A 20,658-nucleotide genomic window follows, 5' to 3' on the forward strand; every position below is an offset into this window, starting at 1 on the left:
GAAAATTCAAGGATTACTAATCTTAGCAATTATAAACATCAAAATGTATCTCTAATGATTCAGAAGGCACTCTTTTTTATCTTGCAGAACCTGAATATCAAAATTTGTTGGTAATGAGTCAGTCATGAAATAGAGTATAAGAGCATCCAAAGGGGGCATTTCCTATGGCTTCAGCCTCTGGAACTGGAAATATTCCAAGTAGGACAGGAAGAGGTGGTGTGTAATGATCTCTGGATGCATCCTCACTTAAGCAAACAAACAAGAAAATCTTTGCTCTATTATTGACAACTTCAATATCCTCAAGTAAAAAGGTCACAGAGATTAGGCGCAAAGTGTGCAGTAAACAAAATGGAGTTTATGGAGTCCAAAATGAGAGGGCCTCGGCCATGAGACCACAGTCATATATGATGCTCCAGCATACCCAGTAGGTACTGCTCTGCTGATGCACAGCACTGGAAGTCACAGATAATCATTTACAACTCAAGAAAAAAATGGTACGTTTCTTATGAAAATCTCTCTTCGTAAGTAATACAACATCCCAAAATTTGCATTTATACACGAAATCTACCAGGATAAAAAACTGAACAATATTTACACTTTTGAATTTGAAGGGTCTAAACCCCTGTTCACATACTACCCACCCAACTCACCATTTCTTAAGGTAATATGGGGTGAATAAGTAAGTCCAAAACTCTTTTGGGAAAAAGAAGTTTATTTCTTTTTATTCATTTATGCAAAGACAGTTTCAGCAATAGGTAATATGAACTTACTTCTAACTATAAAATTAATTTTCCATTTTGAAAAGTTCAGGACTTTGTGTTGTCTTTCTACCTTACTCTTTTAAATACTTCAGTCCAACAAAACAGCAGACAGATACAAACTTTATTCCCCTACTTTCCTTAAGGGCATACTGGGATAATTTGTATTGGCTCCTTAGACTTTGGTATCATCTGTAGTAATCTAGAGATTTAATCACAGCATGATACACACACACAAAAAGAACAGAGAATTCTTAAAAGGACAAATTTCAAGGCACTTTCAATTCTGAGGCCTAAGTAAGCCCTCTTGGGGATCCTTAAGTTAAAAGCCTCTTCAGATTCAGAATGAAAACTGTTCAGACTAAGACAACAAGAGGCCCTGATGAGAAGGCCTATGGTAACTGCAATAGGCTAAGTAAGGTAAATGGTGTCTCCATGTGGTAGCAAAGGGGCCAATGTAAAGAAGGCTAGGCAGCCACTTTAAACTCATGTCTGCGGCAAGTCATATGATGTGATACAAGGGTTTCCCTTAGAAAGGATTACCCACCCTACTGCCACCTTTCCAGGGCTGAGTCCTCAGACTGCTCATACTGCTACTTCTCCTCTTCACATCACCTGTTCTAGGAACCTCGGCGAGAACAGGGTACTGGCTGGAAAAGCAAGACAGTGGGTACAGCAAACACGGCTCTGGTGCTCTGGCTGCTTGTGAAGATACAATGTCTAACAACAGGGAGACTAGCTAATCTAGAAATGGGTTTTTAACTCTGACTCTAGTAAATTCTTCGGATAGGCTTACTAAACAACTTTTGTTTAGAAATGTCAAAATTACTTTGACTCTCCTGGACATATTTTACTTTAACAAAGGGAATATGATAGGCTAATAAAATAAAAATCTATTTCCTCTTTAACAAGTAACTAATATTTTCATCTTTTTATAAAAAAATTTTCAGATACTCTGATTAACCATCAAGTGTCATAAAAAGAATTTCAGCATTCTTTAATACTAACATTTAGTACAATTTTAGATACAGCCACCGAGTTTAGCATTTCAAGGAAAAAAGAAAAAAAAGAATGTTAACTCACTGGGAAGCTTATGTTCCTAGTAAAATTTAGTTTGTCTTGTATTAAAAAAAAATTAGGCCGAGAATTTTAGTTATCCTAATTGCCATCCCAATCAAATAGCATATCTATGTGTGTGGATTCCAGATAAAAGATAAATATTTTGAATAAACATAAAACCCACTGATTGGACTGTTTTGTTTAGCATCTGTCTTACTGGGTTTATATAAGGAAGATGTCAATGAAGTTAACTATGTTGAGTTCCACTGATTAAAAATGTAGTTTTAAAAACTCTTGCTTTTGTGGTAAATTTCTAGACAAATAGTAAAGTACAATTGTTAGGCATGTAAATATTGTAATGTTCACTATTTACTTGTTGGAGAAATGAAATGCCTGTGTTCAAACTATCAAAATTCTGACCTTTCAAAATAGAAGGGTTTTTAAAACAATTTTTTGAAAATCAGCATTTACTTTCAAACTCTTAAAATTTTGATTTCTGTTTAAAAAATTCCTTACAAATATATCATAAGTTACTCCTTTCAGTCTTTATTACTTTTTACTTTCAACTATATATTCAACACAGAACATTTCTAAATAAACATCTAATGAAAAACAGTTTCAGTGTAAAGTAAAACTAGGCCATCTAATATAACTTATGTACAAAGTCTGAGTGCAATTTATACAAATCCAGCATTAAATTTATATAATAGTGAACAACTTTCAGTCTCTTAATATTCAAAACCAACAACTTCCAATGAGACTTGAAAGTTAGCAGAATCGATCAGCTTTAAGCACTGCCCGACTTCTTCTAAAGTAATGCACTCTTTTATCCTAGAAAAGACAGAAACAGTTCTTTATACTTCATTGAAAATTTCCTAATATCACTATGACCTAAGAGTTGCAAAGTACTTAAAGCATTTATTTTAGTATTAAAAACTATAAATAATGAGAGAAAAGTGATCCTTTTTTGGAAGCATTCCTTAACTTAATTTTAAAAAGTACTGTTTTCACTAAAAGAAGTGCATAGGGAGACCCCATGGCTTGAGAATAGCACTCCACTTCAAACTGAAATCCCAGGTTTTTAGGTTAAAAAATAGAAGTTTGGGCGCACTTTAAGGCATATCCTTATCCTGTGATGATGATCAATTATTCTTTAGGAAATAAAGAGAAAAATAAACAACCTATTCATAACTGTCCCATCCATAATTAACAAGTTTTACCCTGGATATTTATGCTGGATATGCCTGGACTTCACGCTGCTGGCAGATGGGCAGATGGAGGGAGGTGAGGCATTACAAAGAGGAACAGAGCTCACTAAACTAATAGTAACCTAATACTATCTCCTCTACTTACTCAGCTACATTTTTAGCTGTCTGTGTTTAGTCATTTTCCTAGTAATTTAGTTCAGTTTGTCATATAAAGGAAGGTGATATCAGGAAATTATGTCATCTGCAACAGGGTCATATCCTATTTGGGTTAAAGCCCTGAAAATTGGGTCACAAACTCAAAAACCTTCAGAGGTCAGGTCATGATATCAAAGATTTTGAAGGAATTAGGACAACAGAGTAAAATTTACTATGTATATCCTACCTCAATGCATTCAATTTCAATGAAAACAACAACATTTAGCTTATCAAAATAGGTCTAGATGCCAGACATCTGCAAACTACCAACCTTTGACTCATAGCCCAGAGTAGCACTAAATTGTGGAAGGTGTAAAGGGAGACTTTTGTTTAATACCAGGTGAAAACTCAAGTTTAAAGACTGTGTCATTTAAGTACTATCTATTTAATCTTGAAAACTCTGGGCAAGGTAAGCTGTCATATAGCCCCAGTTCTTTCATTGTAAATTTTACTGTCTATACAGGATGAAACAGCCAGAGAACAAATGTCAACTTTAAATGAGTAAGTTTATGCTCTCTGTTGTGAAGATGGTTGAGGACTTGATCCTGTTAACAGCTCTCCCCTTCTGCATTTATAAAACCCTTACACTGCCCTTTAAAAAGGCTGTAAACTTCATCCTACATAAATTCATTGATGGAAAAAAGCTATTCTCCTTTAAGACACCCAGCAATGGTTGAAAATTTCCCACTGAATGGAAAATGGTGCTGTCATTTTGGAAAACTTCTGTCAGTTCCTCAAAACGTTAACAGCATTACTCAACAGAGGCAAGAAAGAAACAACCCAAAAGTCTATCAAGTGAAGAATGGATAAGCAAAATGTGGTATATCAATAAGGAAAAGGAAATGAAGTAGTGAAACATGCTCTAACATAGATGAACCTTGAAAACATTATACCAGTGAAAGAATCCAGTCACATTTCGTATTATTCTACTTATAGGAAATAACCAGAATAGGGAATTCCTCTAAATAAAGTAGGTGTGATAGATGAGTTGTGGGGAAGATGTAGAGTGACTGAAAATGGGTAGGGGGCTTTCTTTGGGGAGTGATTTAATATTATGAAATTGATTGTGACCCATGGTGTACAACTCTGTGTTAATATACTAAAAGTACTGAATTGTACATTCTAAAAGGGCAAACTGTATAGTATGTGAGTTTTGTATCAATTAAACTGTTACAAAAAAATTTTAAAAATCCTCTTCTCCCCATGGAGAGTCCAGTCAGTTCCTTTCCATATTTACAGACTCAGAACTAAGGGATCTTAAAAATCTTTAGTCCTATGTTTCCTCATCTTAGACTTATAAAAACTGGAGTCCTAGTAAGATTTAAGTGATTTGTCTGAGGTGACAGAACCAGGACCAGACAGCAGCACTTAAATTCAAACACTCACATTCTCTTCCACTTTACCAACTCTGAATCAACTTCCATTTCTTTCTACTCAGCTCCTTTTACTGTTTCACATGATCTCTTCTCTCCGAGCATTGTTCAGGTATGTCATTTCAGTGATCAATTTCTTTTCTTCTCTTTTGTCCAATATCCATGTACTCTTAAGTTCTGCTTTCGGTTATCTAAAATTTTCTTTTTGTATTTGGTCAAGCCAATATTCTCTTTCAACTCTCCTCTTTCAGGAACCTTTCCAATTGTCAGCTTCTGCTAAAGGTTTCTTTCCCAAGGACAAACTCTACTATATCGAAGTTTTAGCAACATAAAATACACTGCCAGGTAAAACTCTCTCACAATGGTTTACTGGGTTACAGTCAAATGCCAAGAGTTCAATTAAATGATCTACATGAACTCAAACTAAATATACTATAGGAAAAAAGACGATTCATAGCTGACAAATGTGAATTTTATCATGTATACTATTCCTTTCATACCTTGAAGTAGTCATCTTGAGTAACAAGTGAGTTTCTCAGTCTGTTCTATGGATTAAATATACAAGATACCACCGTCTGTACGCTTTGGTCCACATATTTCTGAAACAGAAGTTTTCAGTAATATAAAGATTATTCCTTTTACTACTAAACATTTTAAAATAGATTATTGAATGCACACACTTCTTGTTAAAGAATTTTTATGTAATTCATAATTCTTACCATACACTTCATATGTAACTTCTCTATGATATTGAAGAAACAGTGTGCAATCTTAGTCTTAGTGATAGACCACTGGTTGAAAATGCTCAATTTAGTAAAACCCTAAGATATTCCCTTCCATTCTTTAATTTTTTCCTCTTAGGTAAGAAACAATGAACTTCAGCATTTCAAGAAAAAATATCCAGGATAAAACCTCTGTGCACTAATTTAATATTTTTTCAAATTTTAATTCATGTATCAAATCAGGGAATTGTTCCGTAGTTCTGAACATCCTATAGTTCAGAGTTCTCAGCATTTCTCCCCCTGAGAAACAAACGGATGAAGTTCACACACTGCAATGGGAATCTTCAACATTATGTTGTGATTTCACCATTATATCAACTACTTCTACATTCCCACTCATTCAAAATAGAATTCAAGAGTGACAGCATTATTACAGGAATCTGATCTAGAGATAATAGAGAAACAACTCTATTTCAGTATTTCAGTTATTACTAAGGACTCCACCGCTCTTGACAGCCACCAAATGTTATGATAAGAATACTATAATTATGTATTATAATTTAGCTAGTAAATGTTTGAATTGGTTAAACACAATTGATTCATACTTTTGTGGAGTAGGATTCCTAAGGAAACCCACCTATTGCATCTTACCAAATCATGTTAATGCAGTATTTATGAAAATATGGTTAAAAAAATGAAAATGGATAGATTACTGAATGGAAGGACAATGGAAAAGGGAAAGATTACTGAATCAGAAACTATATGTATACAATGAAAGTTTCAAGGTACTGAGATTTTGTCAACTTTTACATAAATTGCTGAAATATCAAATGTTAAGCATTGTAATTTATGGCTTCCATGTTTAAATTTGGGCAAACACGCTTGCTTCATAAAGAGCCATTACTAAAACTTGAAAAAAATATGAGGCTATAAATTTTAGTAAGTAAAATTAGATGTTTGCCTTTTGTGGGCCATTTCCAGAGGATGCAGTAGCTTCACGAATGGAGCATTCACTTGTCAAAATTTCAGCTCCTGGATCAACTTCATTACAGTGGTAGTAGTTAACAGCTGGAGAAGTCTACATTTAAAATAAAAGTGTGAGTAAAGAGATATTCATTAGATACATTTCTAAGGAATCTATTCTTCAAAATGTTGAGCTGATATTGAAAGTATCAGTGTGGACTTAGTTGAAAGGCAGAAAAGCAATCTTTTATTTTAAAATGTCTTCTAAGCTTCAACATGATTAGAATCAGAAGGAGTCAAAGAAAAGTAAACTCCAACATGTAGCAAGGCAATAGGAATTTCCCAGTGCCTAAGAATTTTAACTCATATTACATCCTTCAACGATACAGTCTTGATGAAAGACAGAAGGTAACAAAGGCTCAAGTGTTTTAAGAGTTAGCACCCTCTTTTGTTCTTATCCTGTTCTTATGCAACAGCTATTAGTAGCAAAGTATTTCCTTATTTCTCTTCAACAGATTTTTTATGCGTGAAACCAAGAGGCAGATTCAATGCCAATTCTAGATTCCTAAGATTAGAATTAGCATAGGTATTAATACCACTTTTCTTGGATTATGCAATGTATCAACAAGCACATGAGTAATGCTGTATGGAGAGCAGCCATCATTTACGCACACTAAAATAATGAGAAACAGCACAGTTCCAACCACAGGAGTATATGCTTGCATTGACAAGAAATTAAGAAAATCTAACACATAATGTAAAGGGTTTTTAAAAATATTTCTAGGCATACACATGACTAAAGGTCAAGGTATATAAGTCAAACAAGAAAATATTAAAACAATGAATAGGGAAGTATATGTTTGGTTAATTCACCTTACCAGAGGAGGAATAGCATAACAATTGTGTTCCCCAGCAGACCACTGTGGTGGCATCTTGAAAACAAAAAGGAAGTAACTATTATGTATATATTCTATATATTTTCACACAGAGAGGAGACAGTTTTGAGGTATTTATTTGTCATGCTGGCTCCTTGAACTTGTTATAATAAAAGAAAAAGAATGGAAGAAAGATGTACTTTATGTTTACAGTACCTGAGGGTTTTATTGTTATTTTCATATATAAACGCCACCTTTTCCTCTTTTTTCTGTAGCTGGCTCTCAGGAAAACTCAGAGACAGAAGTTCTTTGAACTTATTACCATAGATATGGTCCTGGGTCATACATATAGTCCTCTCCATGGGAATAAATTCAGAGAACTACTATCTTGGTAGCCAGATAATATAAACATTATCAAATACAACTGGAATTCAATGCTCAATCCAATCTTAGAGCATTGAATTCCAGTTGTATTTGATACGAATTTATATTCAGCTTGGATTATTTCAGCTATTTGACAACAAGGATGGAGGAAGACATGTGGAACTATAGAAGAGGACACCAAAATTCATATTCAGCTTGGATTATTTCAGCTATTTGACAGCAAGGATGGAGGAAGACATGTGGAACTATAGGAGAGGACACCAAATCTTGACAGTACAAAAGAAAACTTGCTAAGTATATTCCTGTCAAAATATCATTCCCTTATTCTTAAGTAATATACAGCCAATAATTCTAGACAAATTCTTATTTTTTCTTATATGTAAGCCTACTCATCTAGTTTAAATAACAATCTACTGGGGGAAATTTACATAGATAAAGGCTTCACTAATATTCAAAAGTAAATCATTTTGTTCCTTCTTAAATTACCTGATAATTATATACAGGCAGCTGATAACCAGTGATGACCTGAACTGGTGAACTTGCATAAGGATATGCCTGAAAATAAAATTTACATAAACAATGTATTATCAAGGTAAATTTTTAAAGACTAGGAAGAAGAAATATTATTCCTAATATAACAAAAATAAGAACATAAATCTTCATTATTTTTCTATATACCATGCAGGATTTCTATTTGAGTGACTGGCTTCATGAAGAAAAAAGCATTCTCTTTTGAATGTTAGCTTTTGGGTAGGGAGGAGAAAGAGATAAATGAGGGAAGTGACTGATTTTGCCAACCTAAGTTTATCTTGTTTACCTCCAATTAAAAGTTCTTTCTTACACTGGTGATAAGGCTCTATTAGGACAGATTTCCATGTTAAAGTTACATTGACACACCTGCTACTTCTTTGTATAAACACTTTTAGGCAGTTTGTTATTCTTTTGACAATATTATTGGGGTCAGGTGTAATCCATCTGTAGTCCTTCTGTAGATTTTATGGCTCCTTCTGTATTTTACTTCTAAATGTTAAGGTAGGGTATAACCCAAAATTGGAAATGAGACTGCACTATGTATTGTATCTTTCAATAAATATTTACTTAATCAAAACATCTACCATGGTAGCATACATGAGTATAGCCAGAAGAGGTAATAGCTCACAGTAAGTATTAGGAGCAAATAGGAGTTTTCTTCTAGCCATGCTTAGAACAGAAAAAATAAAATATATAACATCCTATACTTCTGGTTGATGGAAAATGTAAACAAATGAAAGGCAATGTAGACCTATCTTGTCTTTCTATTCTCCCAAACATCTTTTAAACTGAAGAAAGTAAAATGAACCAAGTGTTATCGTCAGTAGGAGATATTAAATACTCCAAATCCCACTTGAAATATTAAAGTAACCGGGACCAGATAAATTATATGCCAGAAACTCATAGGACTTACAAATACAGTTAAGTCATAAGGAACCTATCCATTCTAGAACCAGAATACATCTGGATGCCAGCACTCTGTATGAGGAGGTATCTAAAAATCATTGCAAATATGAAGAATAATGAGAAGAACTGCTAACCTTAACAAAGAATAAACCACACATAAGGAAAGCTGCCTTCAAATATTTAAGGAGTTGTCACAACAGGCAAAAAAGAAGAAATATATGCTATGTGGCCATAGGGGTCAGTTCTAAGATAAAAGTTTACCAAGTATATGGAAGCAGATTTTAGCTTAGTATAAGGAGTAACACTAAGAATGACAGGTTGCTAAAAAAATGAGGTAAGTTTCCATCACTCCAAGTATTCAAACAGGGACATATATATATCACTTATTATGGAAATCATGGATATAATCCCACAGAAGTCAGAAATAAGACAGCCTTACTTTTAAAAGGCCCCATCTATAAGATCTCCAAAACTATAATAAAAAGCCAGGACTCTAGAGAATTCTCACCTGCACATACAGAGTTAAAGGATGCATCATGGTTGGAGGCTGCATGTAACCTTCAGGGTTGTGACTGCTCCAGACACACTGAAACTGTGGTGGTGGTGGTGGTGTATTAAAAACCAAAGGACGTGGATGCACATGATAAGCACCTTTTCAAAGAATAAAAACAAAACAAAAGCTATTTTCAGTTCTCTGAAAAGCTATGCATCAATTCCTTTCTTTACTCACAGGAATTTTGTTTCTTGATTGCAGGGCCCAGTTTCAGCTTTTTACCATGGAAATTTATCTGTGACTGAAAATAAAAACAGCAGCAAAACCAGAATCAGTTTTGACGCCTTTACTTATAAAACTTTGGTAACCTAGTATTCTAATATCACCACAGTCAGAGATCAGACTGTGACCACACCAAATCAAAATTTGTCTGCATGAAGCTATCTTATCTACCCTCACTACTCTAGTCAAAGTGTTCAGAGGTGTCATGAACATGATAAAAAACTTTTACATACTATCCATCCAGTCCTGTATCTAGTTCATGAAGCCAGATATGCCCAAATAAAAATCGTTTCTGACAAGCTATGTAAGATTAAGTTTGGGATTTCAAACATGAAGTACATATATTTCTAATATTTCATACAAGAATTCAGGACTGAAACAATATAAAACAAAACTAACCTAAACTTAATTAAACATAAGGTGATTAAGAGATTTTCCCGTAAGATTACTTACTTCTACTATCTTCTGGACATCCACGTCATTATAAAATGAAACAAATCCATAGCTAAAAGGGAAGATAAGTATAAAATCACTGCTGTAAGTATGACCTAAAATTTCTAGTAGTCAACGAGATAACTGACAGAATAATGATAAAGGATAAAGCATATACTGAGATAAGTATTTTTAAAAATGTACATAATGGATCCTGCATAAATCTTACCACATTTTTTTTGTTTTCTTATCCTGATCTATGTCAGAAGTAAGGTAGCATGGAAACCTCATTCATTAACAGAAAATTCATATCTAAGACCCTGAATTTATTATCTACATCAACATGGTTAAAATTGAAAATACTGTGAAATGTGTGATGAAAACAATTGATAAAACTGACTAACGCACTTACGTGCAATAAATGAAGACAGGAAATATTTAAATACAAACATCAGGGACATTATTAAATAGAAGAGTTGGCCACAAACTTTTATCCTCTACATAAAGGAACCTGACAAAGCACCATATTTCATTTATAAAAATATAAGAATATCAGTTTTGAACTCTACTCTGATACTCTGTGGATGCTATAGCACACTTTTTATAATTTATACTCAGCATGTTTTACTTACCCTTTGGACACACCAGTTCGATCCGTGACTATCTTCACTTCTTTTATTGAACCATATCTAGCAAAGAAACTTCTAATTTTGGTTTCATCCATCTGTAGAGAAGAATTTGACTTCAAGAGTAAAAACTTAGCTTTCAAAAACTTTTACTATGCTATAAAGAAGACAATGTTGTGGAAGTATCTCCCTCAAGTATCCCCTAAATACCTGTAGCTCTTTGTCAAAGCCTGTTTTAGTCCCTATTGGTTAACATAAAACCAATTCCAAACTTGCATGAGTACAAAAAAACCTATGTTTCCAACAGGTCCAAAATCCCATTACTCACAATGTATTTTTTGAAACAAATGAAATACGGATACAATACCCTAACATCAATTCCACCAACAAAAACGGTGTTTGGAATGATTTTGTCTTCTGGTAAAACATAGCCTTGGCTGTTTGTAGATGATGAGAACTGGGTGCTGGCCTCTTTAGAGATGGTTGAGTTCGGAGTTTCAGAATTTGCAGCAGACTGCAATTTGGAAAGCAGATATCATCACTATATATTCAGGCTAAAGCCATACATGATGTGCTATCAATTTTGTATTTAAAGTATAACATTTTCATATAAATCGCCTTCATTATAAATTAATAATCAAAGAACTTAGTTCAAACTCAGGATTTAAATTAGAGTAATAGTGATGAAATTTTAACAAAAGTGTATCGTACTTTCTTAAGCCCAATGTTGCCCATCACCATCTCTTGTAAAATGCAATGGTAGAATACTCACTTTATATTAACCGTGAAAATAAATGGGAACTGTTAAAAAATGACTAGGAAGTTCAGATTTGGTCATCAAGTTATTAAAGTCATCCTGTTCTATGCCCGTAAGTAAATTTTTATTTTACTGGTTACCTTATTAAAAAAACATGGTAAATCTTTTAAAAAGATAAAAAGAAAATTTAAAGCTACATGAAAAAGAAAACAAACATCAACATTTTAAACCAATTTATCTTGCCTCATTTTCTATTCACCAAAATTAACATGGATTTTATAATCATAATATTCTGTTAGTATGTCCTCTTTACTTTGGAAATGGATGATGAAAACCTCATTTGCTCACATATGATCATAGCTCCTGCTAAAAGTAACATTTTTCTTCTTGATTAACACCAAATCAATCCTACTGATAACTTTAATTTTCAGACTAGGCCAATAGATATAAATGATACAATCTTTCTTTTCAGATAAAGAGGCCCACACATGAAACTCATTATTTTTCTGGATTCTGTTCAGAACCGTCTTTAGTCTTCCCACACTAAGGTTAATGTAAATTTTCCTGAAGCAGAATTTACTGACAACATGTATGTTGTAAAGGCACTATAGAATAGTGATAAAAAAATTAGTTTAGTCAGGAGATCTAGGTTCATGTCCATAAATAGGTTATATATAAGCAACTTATTTGGCAGCTTTTTATCTTGGAAAATTACATTGAAGGGTAATAACATCTTATAAAGTATAAAGTGGTACGTCAATATAAGTTAGTGTGCTGTCACTTAAATTTATTTTCAATAGGTTAAAAAAGTTTCTTTCCTGCTTTTACTAGTTACTTATTTTGTAGATACCTTATTAATTAACAACCAGAGTTGGAACTTCAATAAACTATGGTGATCCTCTCATCTGAAATTCATTTATGTTATGCCTTATTGACTGTAAGAGGTTAGTTACAAAAGGCTGCAAGTGATAAAGCTATAACACCTCTGTGTATGGAGGAAAACAAAACAATAACAAAAGAAGCTGATATTTATATTTTAAAAGTATGAAAAGCAATTTTTATAGAAATTAGTAATAATAATAATGAGAAAGTAAAGTTCCAATTTTGTTAAATTTTAGAAGAAAATTTTTAAATTCTATAAACCATCTTACTAATCAGACATGAAATCAAAATTGTCAAATTACCAAGTCTGAGTGGTTTGGGCTTTTCCTATTTGTGCTTACACTTGCTGCCCTGTGTTTTTATTTGAATACTTCCTGATTCATTCTTTTAACTATGTAACAGGGATAATGAAGCAGGAGAGTGTTAAGAAAATTATTTGTAAGGTTTCTTTATTGTTCTAAAGATTTTAATGTTTCATAACTCTTTTTCTAAGTGGGACTATATTATATATGCCATAGACCTTGGCCTATTAAGAACTTGTAGAGTTTTCCATTTGCTATAAATTTACCAATCCCTTTCAATTATCTCATTCAAAAATCTAAAACACAAATAAAACAGTATAGTGGTTCTGAAATTTTTGTCCCTTATTTTCCCTCCAATATTCCCCTAATTTGTAGATGAACTTTGTGTACCTTTTTATTTGATAAACTGTTTATAGTATTATTTGTCTGTGGCCACAGTAGATGGATGTATTTTAATTTATGCCTGTTAACATCAGGTCAGAAACTACCAGATTATAAGGATTTATGATAATATATTGATTCTCAAACAGGGGAGATGTTGTGGCCCAGGGGCATTTTTGGTTGTCACAACTGAGGAGTGTTCCTACTATCTAATGCGTAGAGGCCAGGTATACAAAAAAAAAAAAATCTGAAAAAGGGTCATGGTTGAGAAACCCTGTGATAGCATCACCAGAATTACACAGGGAAGTCCACAGTCCATATGGTACCTAAAAAAGTGAAATGGATACTTGAGACAACTAAAGAGCAATTTCGGAAACAGAAAAAAAGCCATTTTATATTATAGGAAGTTTGGTTTGGTTTGGTTTGGTTGCACAAATTGGATGGCTGCCTGTTTAATTGGGATATAAGTATATAATTTGCCAAACCATTTTACCAGTGTCCTAATAGCCTCAAGAAGGCATCATCATGTCCCTGTCCTCAGCCAGCAGGTAGCACTCAAAGTTAACAAAGCAAAGTACTCCATTTTAAGATGCCTGAGCAGCAGACACTAAATTCCTTCTCTGTGTATTATCTTCAATTAATATATTAAAAAATCCACAACCAATAGACAACTTTAGGTTACTTTTAAGTTATTGCCAAAAATCCTCTACAAATGAATGCTTAGGCTAAAGCAAAATGTTAGTGATTAAGAATTAATCTTAACTATCAAAGGTATAAAAGACAATAAAACTGCAAGTAAATTAAATGTAAGAAGGAAATACTTTTCTTAATAGTATCTTCAAATAAGTTGGTGGGTTTTGAAATGGGTACTGCTGGGATATTAGGGAGAGGTGAACTTGTAGGCCACTAAGCACATTATTTGCAGTAATATATATTCCATTATATCTGGATAACCAAATAACAAAGATAACTAAAAGCTGAAAAAAACTGTTACTCAATCTCACGGGTTTTCAGCTCTTCCATGTGACTTCATTCAACTACTATGTCTACTTGCAAACAAATATCTATGTATAAGGACCAGCAAAGAGGTCTATAATTTGTAGTTATCACTTATATTCACCAAAGGAAGGCACTAATGACGAGAAAAGCTGAATTAAAGAACTAGGAAATGAAAATCAGAATAAAAACTTTTAGGTAAAACCAAGAGTAGACTAGACTCCTGGGAGAAAAAATCCAAACAATTAAAAAAACAATACAGGCAAAGATGAAAAAAAGAGCCAGGAGGCAAAAATATACATTAGCCATGAAAAAATTATACGACCACAGACTATTAGAGAATGCTATGGATAAACTCCATGGTAATAAGCTTTATGGATAAATGCCACCTTAAAGCAATTTCAATTAAAAAAGAAATGTAAATTTTAAAAAAATCTTAAGAAAGAACACTGAATTTCTGGCTCAGCTCCACTGTGGCTCAATTCCACTGGAAGTTTTTCAAACTGTAAAGAAACAGATAATTTTTTTGTGTGTAGATATTGGGTGGAGAGTGGGGTGCACCAAGACAGAAACAACAGTAGGTAGAAGAGGAAATAAAGGAGAAATAAAATTCAAATGCTTTTCTTACAATGTTTTCAAAGAGAAAAAAATAATTCTCAATGTATTTTACAAAACTGTCACCACATAAGTAGTAAAACCTGATTAAGATGGTCTACTCCTGCCCCCTGGCAGAGATGCAAAATTCCATCAGTATGTACAAAACATACAGTAAAGTATAGTTTACATTGGAATTGCAAGGATGGTTCACTCTTAGGAAATGTTATTGTAATGCACCACTGAAAAAGTAGTTGACATAAAATACACCATTCATTTTTTAACTTTTAAATTAAAATATTTTTAATTAAAAATGTTTTTCTGTCTTGGTGCACCGCACACCCTCCACCCCGTATCTATACTCACAAAATTTATTCTATCTTTTAAAATAGAACTAGAAGGATCTTATTTTATACTGACCTAATTCTAAACTATCATCAGGTTTAAAGAGAAACATTATAGTCATTTCCACTGAAATTAGGAATAAGGGCAGTTCCTTATAACCACTATGAATTTTTTCCTTTATATATGGCAAAGCGTTAACATTAATATAAAGTTTTTATAAGTCATTTAGATAAATATGCAACAGGTGGATTAAGAATTCATCATAAAAAGGAAATTAAAAATGCTAACAACAAACTTCAACTTCACTAATGATTAAAAAAAACACATCAACAGAGCAAAATATTTTCCAGCTATTAGATTAGTAACTTTAAAAGGCATAGTAAATTCTCATTGGAAAGAGTGTGGAAAAAAAGATTACATACACATCGTCAGTGGTAATGGAATATATACTGGTACAAGCTTTATCAAGAGTGAGTTGGAAAGATGTATCATAATTTAAAATTATTATAAAATGGACAAAGCTTTTCACCCAGTGATTCTACTCCTGGCAGTTTATTTCATGGAATTAATCGAATAAGCATGCCGAAATATCTGCAAAAAGACACTCACTATAGAATTTATTTAATATAGAGACATCACTCATTATAAGGAAGTTTAGTAAAATAAGTAATGGAACAATCTTATACTCTAATATCATATATTTATCTTTGGAATGATATCCACTATATTAAGTGAAAGAGGCCGGTTGTAAAAAAACAGTATTACACAGCATGGCACCACTTCTGTAAAATAAAATTTATCTATACACAATACACGCATAAAAACAATCTGGAAGGGAATATATGTATCAAAATTTGAACACTGGTTATAGGCGTTAGCACTAAGGTGGACCTTTTCTTACTTAACTTTCAAATGAGTTAATATGCTAGTTCAGAATCAGAAGAAAAAAACAAGCTATATGCACTTCCTCCCCTTGCCTCCAAAATAGGGGAGAAAAAGATTGTAAATAATTTATAGCAACTATATTGATCATTAGATACTTTTTAATACAGATAAGACACGAATCACTACAAATTATTAATTTTTGTTTTAATATTGGTAGGTACTAAGTTGCGCGTAAATTTGCTCCCTTCTAAAACTAGAGAGAATAATTATTATACTATCAGCAATCACAGTATATAATTGTGACTAAAGTGTTCAGGGTTGTATCTTGAATCAACTGCGCGATTACCAAAGGTCACATAAACAGACACCAAAAGAGCACGTAGTAGCGTGCGTACATGTTTGCTTCAAGTCCCCCGTTTATCTAGAGTGAAAAAAGCGCTCCCACAGGAAAAACGTCCACCGTCTCAGGCCTGCGCGCCCCCACCTCGCGCAGAAACGATGGCGCCGGTGAGACCTACGCCTGCGGTCGCCCCACGAGGGGGCCGCCCCGCCGCCACGCTTCGTCTCGGCCTCCCGGCTTCCCGCCGCCGCGCCCTCAGGCCGCCTCGGTTCGCGGCGGCCCGCCCCGCCGCTCGCGGACGCGCTCCGAACGCCCCGGCGCCTCAGCCCGGTCCCGGCCGGCGGCACGCCCTCCCGTCAGCAGCCCGGGGCCCCGCACATGGCGCCAGGGGGCGTTCGCCCGCCGGGGGCCGCCGCCTTCTCGCGGAGGCCCGCCGCGCTCCTACAGGTGAGCGCGGGAAAGGAGGCGCGAAGGGAGGGGCGGGAGGGGGGCGGCGCGCCCTGGCCCTCAGGCCCCTCAGGCCCGACGGCGCCCGGTCACCAAACGCCCCTCCAGAGCCGAGGCCGAACCGCGGCCCCTGGGGGGCGCGAAGGCCGTGGCCGTGCACATCGCCGCCTGCGGGAAGGGTCCCCGGGGCCGCGCCTCCCCCACACCCTGGCCCTCCAGGCCGGCTGTCGGGCCTTGTGGACCTGCCCCTGGCCCCTGTGAGGCTCTGGCAGTGGAGCACCCGGCCGGAACCCAGGGCCGAAAGCCAGGTGACCCCGCTGATGGCTTCCTCCCGCACCCCCAAAACCGAGCTTCGGCCATCCTGGAGGTCCCCGCCGGGCTTGCACCCCTCAGGCCGCCTTCTCAACTCACCATGATGGCGGCTGCGAGCAGTTCTGGCCGTCGGGCCTGGCGGAGCAGAGGCTGCGCTTCTGGCAGCACCCTTGGGGCTGCTGTTGGTTAGGTCTGGTTGTACCCGCCGCCTGGGGAGGAAAGGCAAGCGATCAAGGAGCAGAGCGGGTGAGAGGAGGCCCGAAGGTGCCGGTGAGCTGAGGAGCCCCGAGAGCGAGATGGCGAGGCCGAGGGGCGCGGGCACACTGAGGCGGGCGACGGGCTCCCGGAGGTGGCGCTGCGCTGGGGGGTACTCGACACAGCAGCCGCAGCGAATGGGTGGCCGCGCCCCCTCCCCCTGCGGGGCGGGTGTGTGCTGGCCGGACGTCTACGCCAGGGCTGAGGGCACGCAGGGGGTACTCAGGGGCTGCGCGTGGGCCGGCGGCATGCCCCTGGGGCAACGACGCCCTGAGGCCGACTGACAGGCTGACAGACACGCACAGGACCCCGAAAGTGCCTTTGGAAAACACTTGAAATAAGTATGCACCCTTAAACATGCATTAAAATTCAAGAAAAATACATGCATTAAAATTAAGGAAAAAATTTAATGTGCCTAGGTTCTATCTTCAAACTGGCATGCTGAATGCACAGGGTTAGCCGGATCACGGTCATCATCCGTGTCACCTTCCCCTGAATCGGGTGAAATGCCTGTAGCAGTACAGAATAGCAGGTGTGTGTAGAATACGGCAGGCGGCATAGAGAATACAGAGGCTTGGGGCCTTTCTGTCACGTTTGCGGTGGGGTGGATGGGCCTGGACTGGAAGGAGCAGACAAGGCAGGCCTGCTTGGTGTTCAGGGCATTATTTCAAGAAAGATTCATTCAGTGCCAGGTAGTGCGGATGCAGGAATGAAGAAACAGACAAATTTCTCCCTCCCGGGAGTTTGAATTGGAAGGTGAGAAAGTTTGCTTGGTAGGCCTTACAGGAAGCAGCTAAGCCTGCCTGGAGAATTCTAGAAAAATCTCAAGGTCAGAGAAACAAGGCCTAGAGCAAGGTGAGCAAGGCGTAGGCGGTGGAGGAGCAAATCACTCAACTCCGAGAATCACTCCAGTACCGTGTACCCGCAGGGATAACTAGCTATGACTTTTATTCTCAAACTTCTTGTGCTGATGAAAGCATTAAAATCGCACTTTTGGATTCTGGCAAAATGGTGGACTTCTGTAACCTGAAAACTCTCTCACTACCAACACCTCGCATACAGATAAAATAGTGACTAACCTTATTTTAAATATTTGACTAAACTTATAGGAAATGAAGAGAAATCCCCAAATCCCGAAAAAAAAAGTAAACAAAACCAGAGCAAGGTCTTGCTGAACGATTCATCTCTGGCTATGGGTATACACGCTGGGGGTGACAGGTCAACTAGTTTGCCTCTGACTTAACTGATTTTAAGACTGAACCCCTCCCCCTCCCCAAATTCCAAGAAATCAGGTCCCAGGCAAACCAGTATAGTTGGTTATCCTAGGTGTGGGCAAGATGTCCTTAGTCTCTGTAACCTGAGAAGTGGAAGTATAAGGGCAGGAGGTCAAGGGTTTGGAGCAACTCAAGGTGGAAGCTGCACTTGAGTACACGACAAAAAGCCATTGTCTTAAAGACATAATCCTCAGGAAAAGGGTGGACTAGGAAATTATAAAACACCCAATAATGGGCAAGCAGATGAAGGTGGTCCCATTTCTGGATGGAAAGGAAAACAAAAATGAACAATGATGACGTTTTGAAACCCTAGACCTGCATTTCACAAGAGTTTGGAGTATAAATTTATAGCACTTACAAGTGTTGTCGGAATATTACAGTCTAGAAATTGATTCCCCACTTCTTCCCAAAAGATCTCTGAATGCTCGCAGAAACAAACATAAAATCAACCTGGGGGATGCTTCCATAAAAGGCTGTAAGAAAAGGACCCTTTAAAGGTAAGCTCACAGTGAAAAACTATAAAATGCTTGTAGTATATATCATGAGTGAGAGTGGCAGACAACAAGGCTCAAAATGTCAAAAACCTACAGAAGAAGCTTCTTTTGGAGTTTGTGTGTCTTTTCTTTTTGCCTCAATTAATTTGGAGCAATCCACTTTATGTGTATTTTAAGGTGATTATTCTACTTAAAATTGTAAACGTAATCTAAAACTAATATCTGTACTCTCCTCTTGCATAATTTGAAGCCATTAGGATGCTTTAACTGCACACCTTCTCCCAATTCATAAGCTATTATTCACTACTATAGTTTCATCCTGTTTTCCTCCTACAAATTATACATGGTGTTTTTTAGACCCACCCACCATGTGTAAAACTCGACTTCCCTACCATTTCTTTTGCATATCTCAGATGTTCCCTCTAGGCTTTTTTTCTTGGCCTGAAATAAATTCTATGGAATTTACTTTAGTAAGAGTGTGATGTGAAGATTCAGGTTTTTTCCAACCTGAAATCTTTTTATTTTGCTTTTATTTATTGAAGATGATTCTACTGGATAAATAATTCTAGGTTTACAGTTGTCTTTTTTTCCCTCAGAATATCGAATATATTATTCTGTTATCTCTGGTTTCTGTTGCTACTGAAAAACCTGTCAATCTAATTGCTAGTTAAGATCTGTTTTTCTTTGGTGTTCTGAAAATTTCACAATGATATATGACAAGAATAGTTTTAAAAATCCTTCCTGCTGAAGAGTTTTTGGGCACTCTGGATTGGCAGATTAGCTTTCAACAGTTCTAAAATTTTGACCCATTTTCTTGTCAAAAATAAATCAATTAATTTAAGACTTTAAATTGTAATTTGACATATTCTTCATATTCCACAGTCCAAAAGCAATTCTGGTTATGTTTATTTAGATCATAACTTTTACAAAGGTTCTGGTATTTTCTTGAAACCTTATAAAATCTTCACTTAATAGGAAAAGAACTGTGTAGATCAAAGTTGACTGTAACCATTTCAGTGTGTTAAGACTGGTAGCATAATTCAGTCTCAGACTGATTTATGAAATGCAGAAAAATAACTTCTATATTGCTTCTGTTTCCTGAGGAGACTGATAGGGAAGGGAGAAGAAAAAAGACTGCTGTTTCTAAACTCTGGCTGCTCTTGTGTGCTCCTAAAACCTGAACTTTAGATAGAAGGCTTACAACTAGTATAAGCACTCTGAAACTTCATATATTTTCATTATTTTTGTTGTATGTGCTCTGAATCTCTGTAGTATTATTTACCTAAATTTAAAAAAGGTGACTCATTGTTGTCATGAGTAATAACATTTTTGAAATCATGTTTTTTTGTTAGTTACTTTTTTTTCCAGTGCACATTAATGTAACTATTAAAATTTAGAACAATATTTGTTCATGGGTCACTTCAGATCACACTCTCCCAGGGCAACAAGTAACATACTATTAGAAAATACTAGATTAGGAGAGTTCTTTTTTATCTAGTCTTTGGAGGTGCAAAGTTAGGTCCAAGGAACCAAGGAGTGGAGTGTCAAATTGTTCTGCATAATAAATGGGAATATTTGAATTTGAAG

General features: G+C 36.2%; 1 protein-coding gene across 1 annotated transcript; it reads right to left on the reverse strand.

The window, feature by feature from the left end:
• Window positions 1-773: 773 nt before the first annotated feature.
• LOC140847601 (deleted in azoospermia-like) lies at window positions 774-17,463 on the reverse strand. The gene is made up of 11 exons (XM_073228295.1): window positions 17,148-17,463; window positions 11,175-11,321; window positions 10,814-10,905; window positions 10,203-10,254; window positions 9,705-9,768; window positions 9,483-9,625; window positions 8,024-8,092; window positions 7,157-7,210; window positions 6,277-6,393; window positions 5,094-5,192; window positions 774-2,648 (listed from the first exon to the last, which is right to left on the reverse strand). Exons 1-10 carry the CDS (start codon window positions 17,148-17,150, stop codon window positions 5,139-5,141), a joined length of 795 nt encoding a protein of 264 aa, XP_073084396.1. The 5' UTR covers window positions 17,151-17,463; the 3' UTR covers window positions 774-2,648; window positions 5,094-5,138.
• Between the last annotated feature and the right edge of the window lie 3,195 nt (window positions 17,464-20,658).

Source organism: Manis javanica, unplaced genomic scaffold, assembly GCF_040802235.1.
Source record: "Manis javanica isolate MJ-LG unplaced genomic scaffold, MJ_LKY HiC_scaffold_24, whole genome shotgun sequence".
Lineage (NCBI taxonomy): Eukaryota > Metazoa > Chordata > Mammalia > Pholidota > Manidae > Manis > Manis javanica.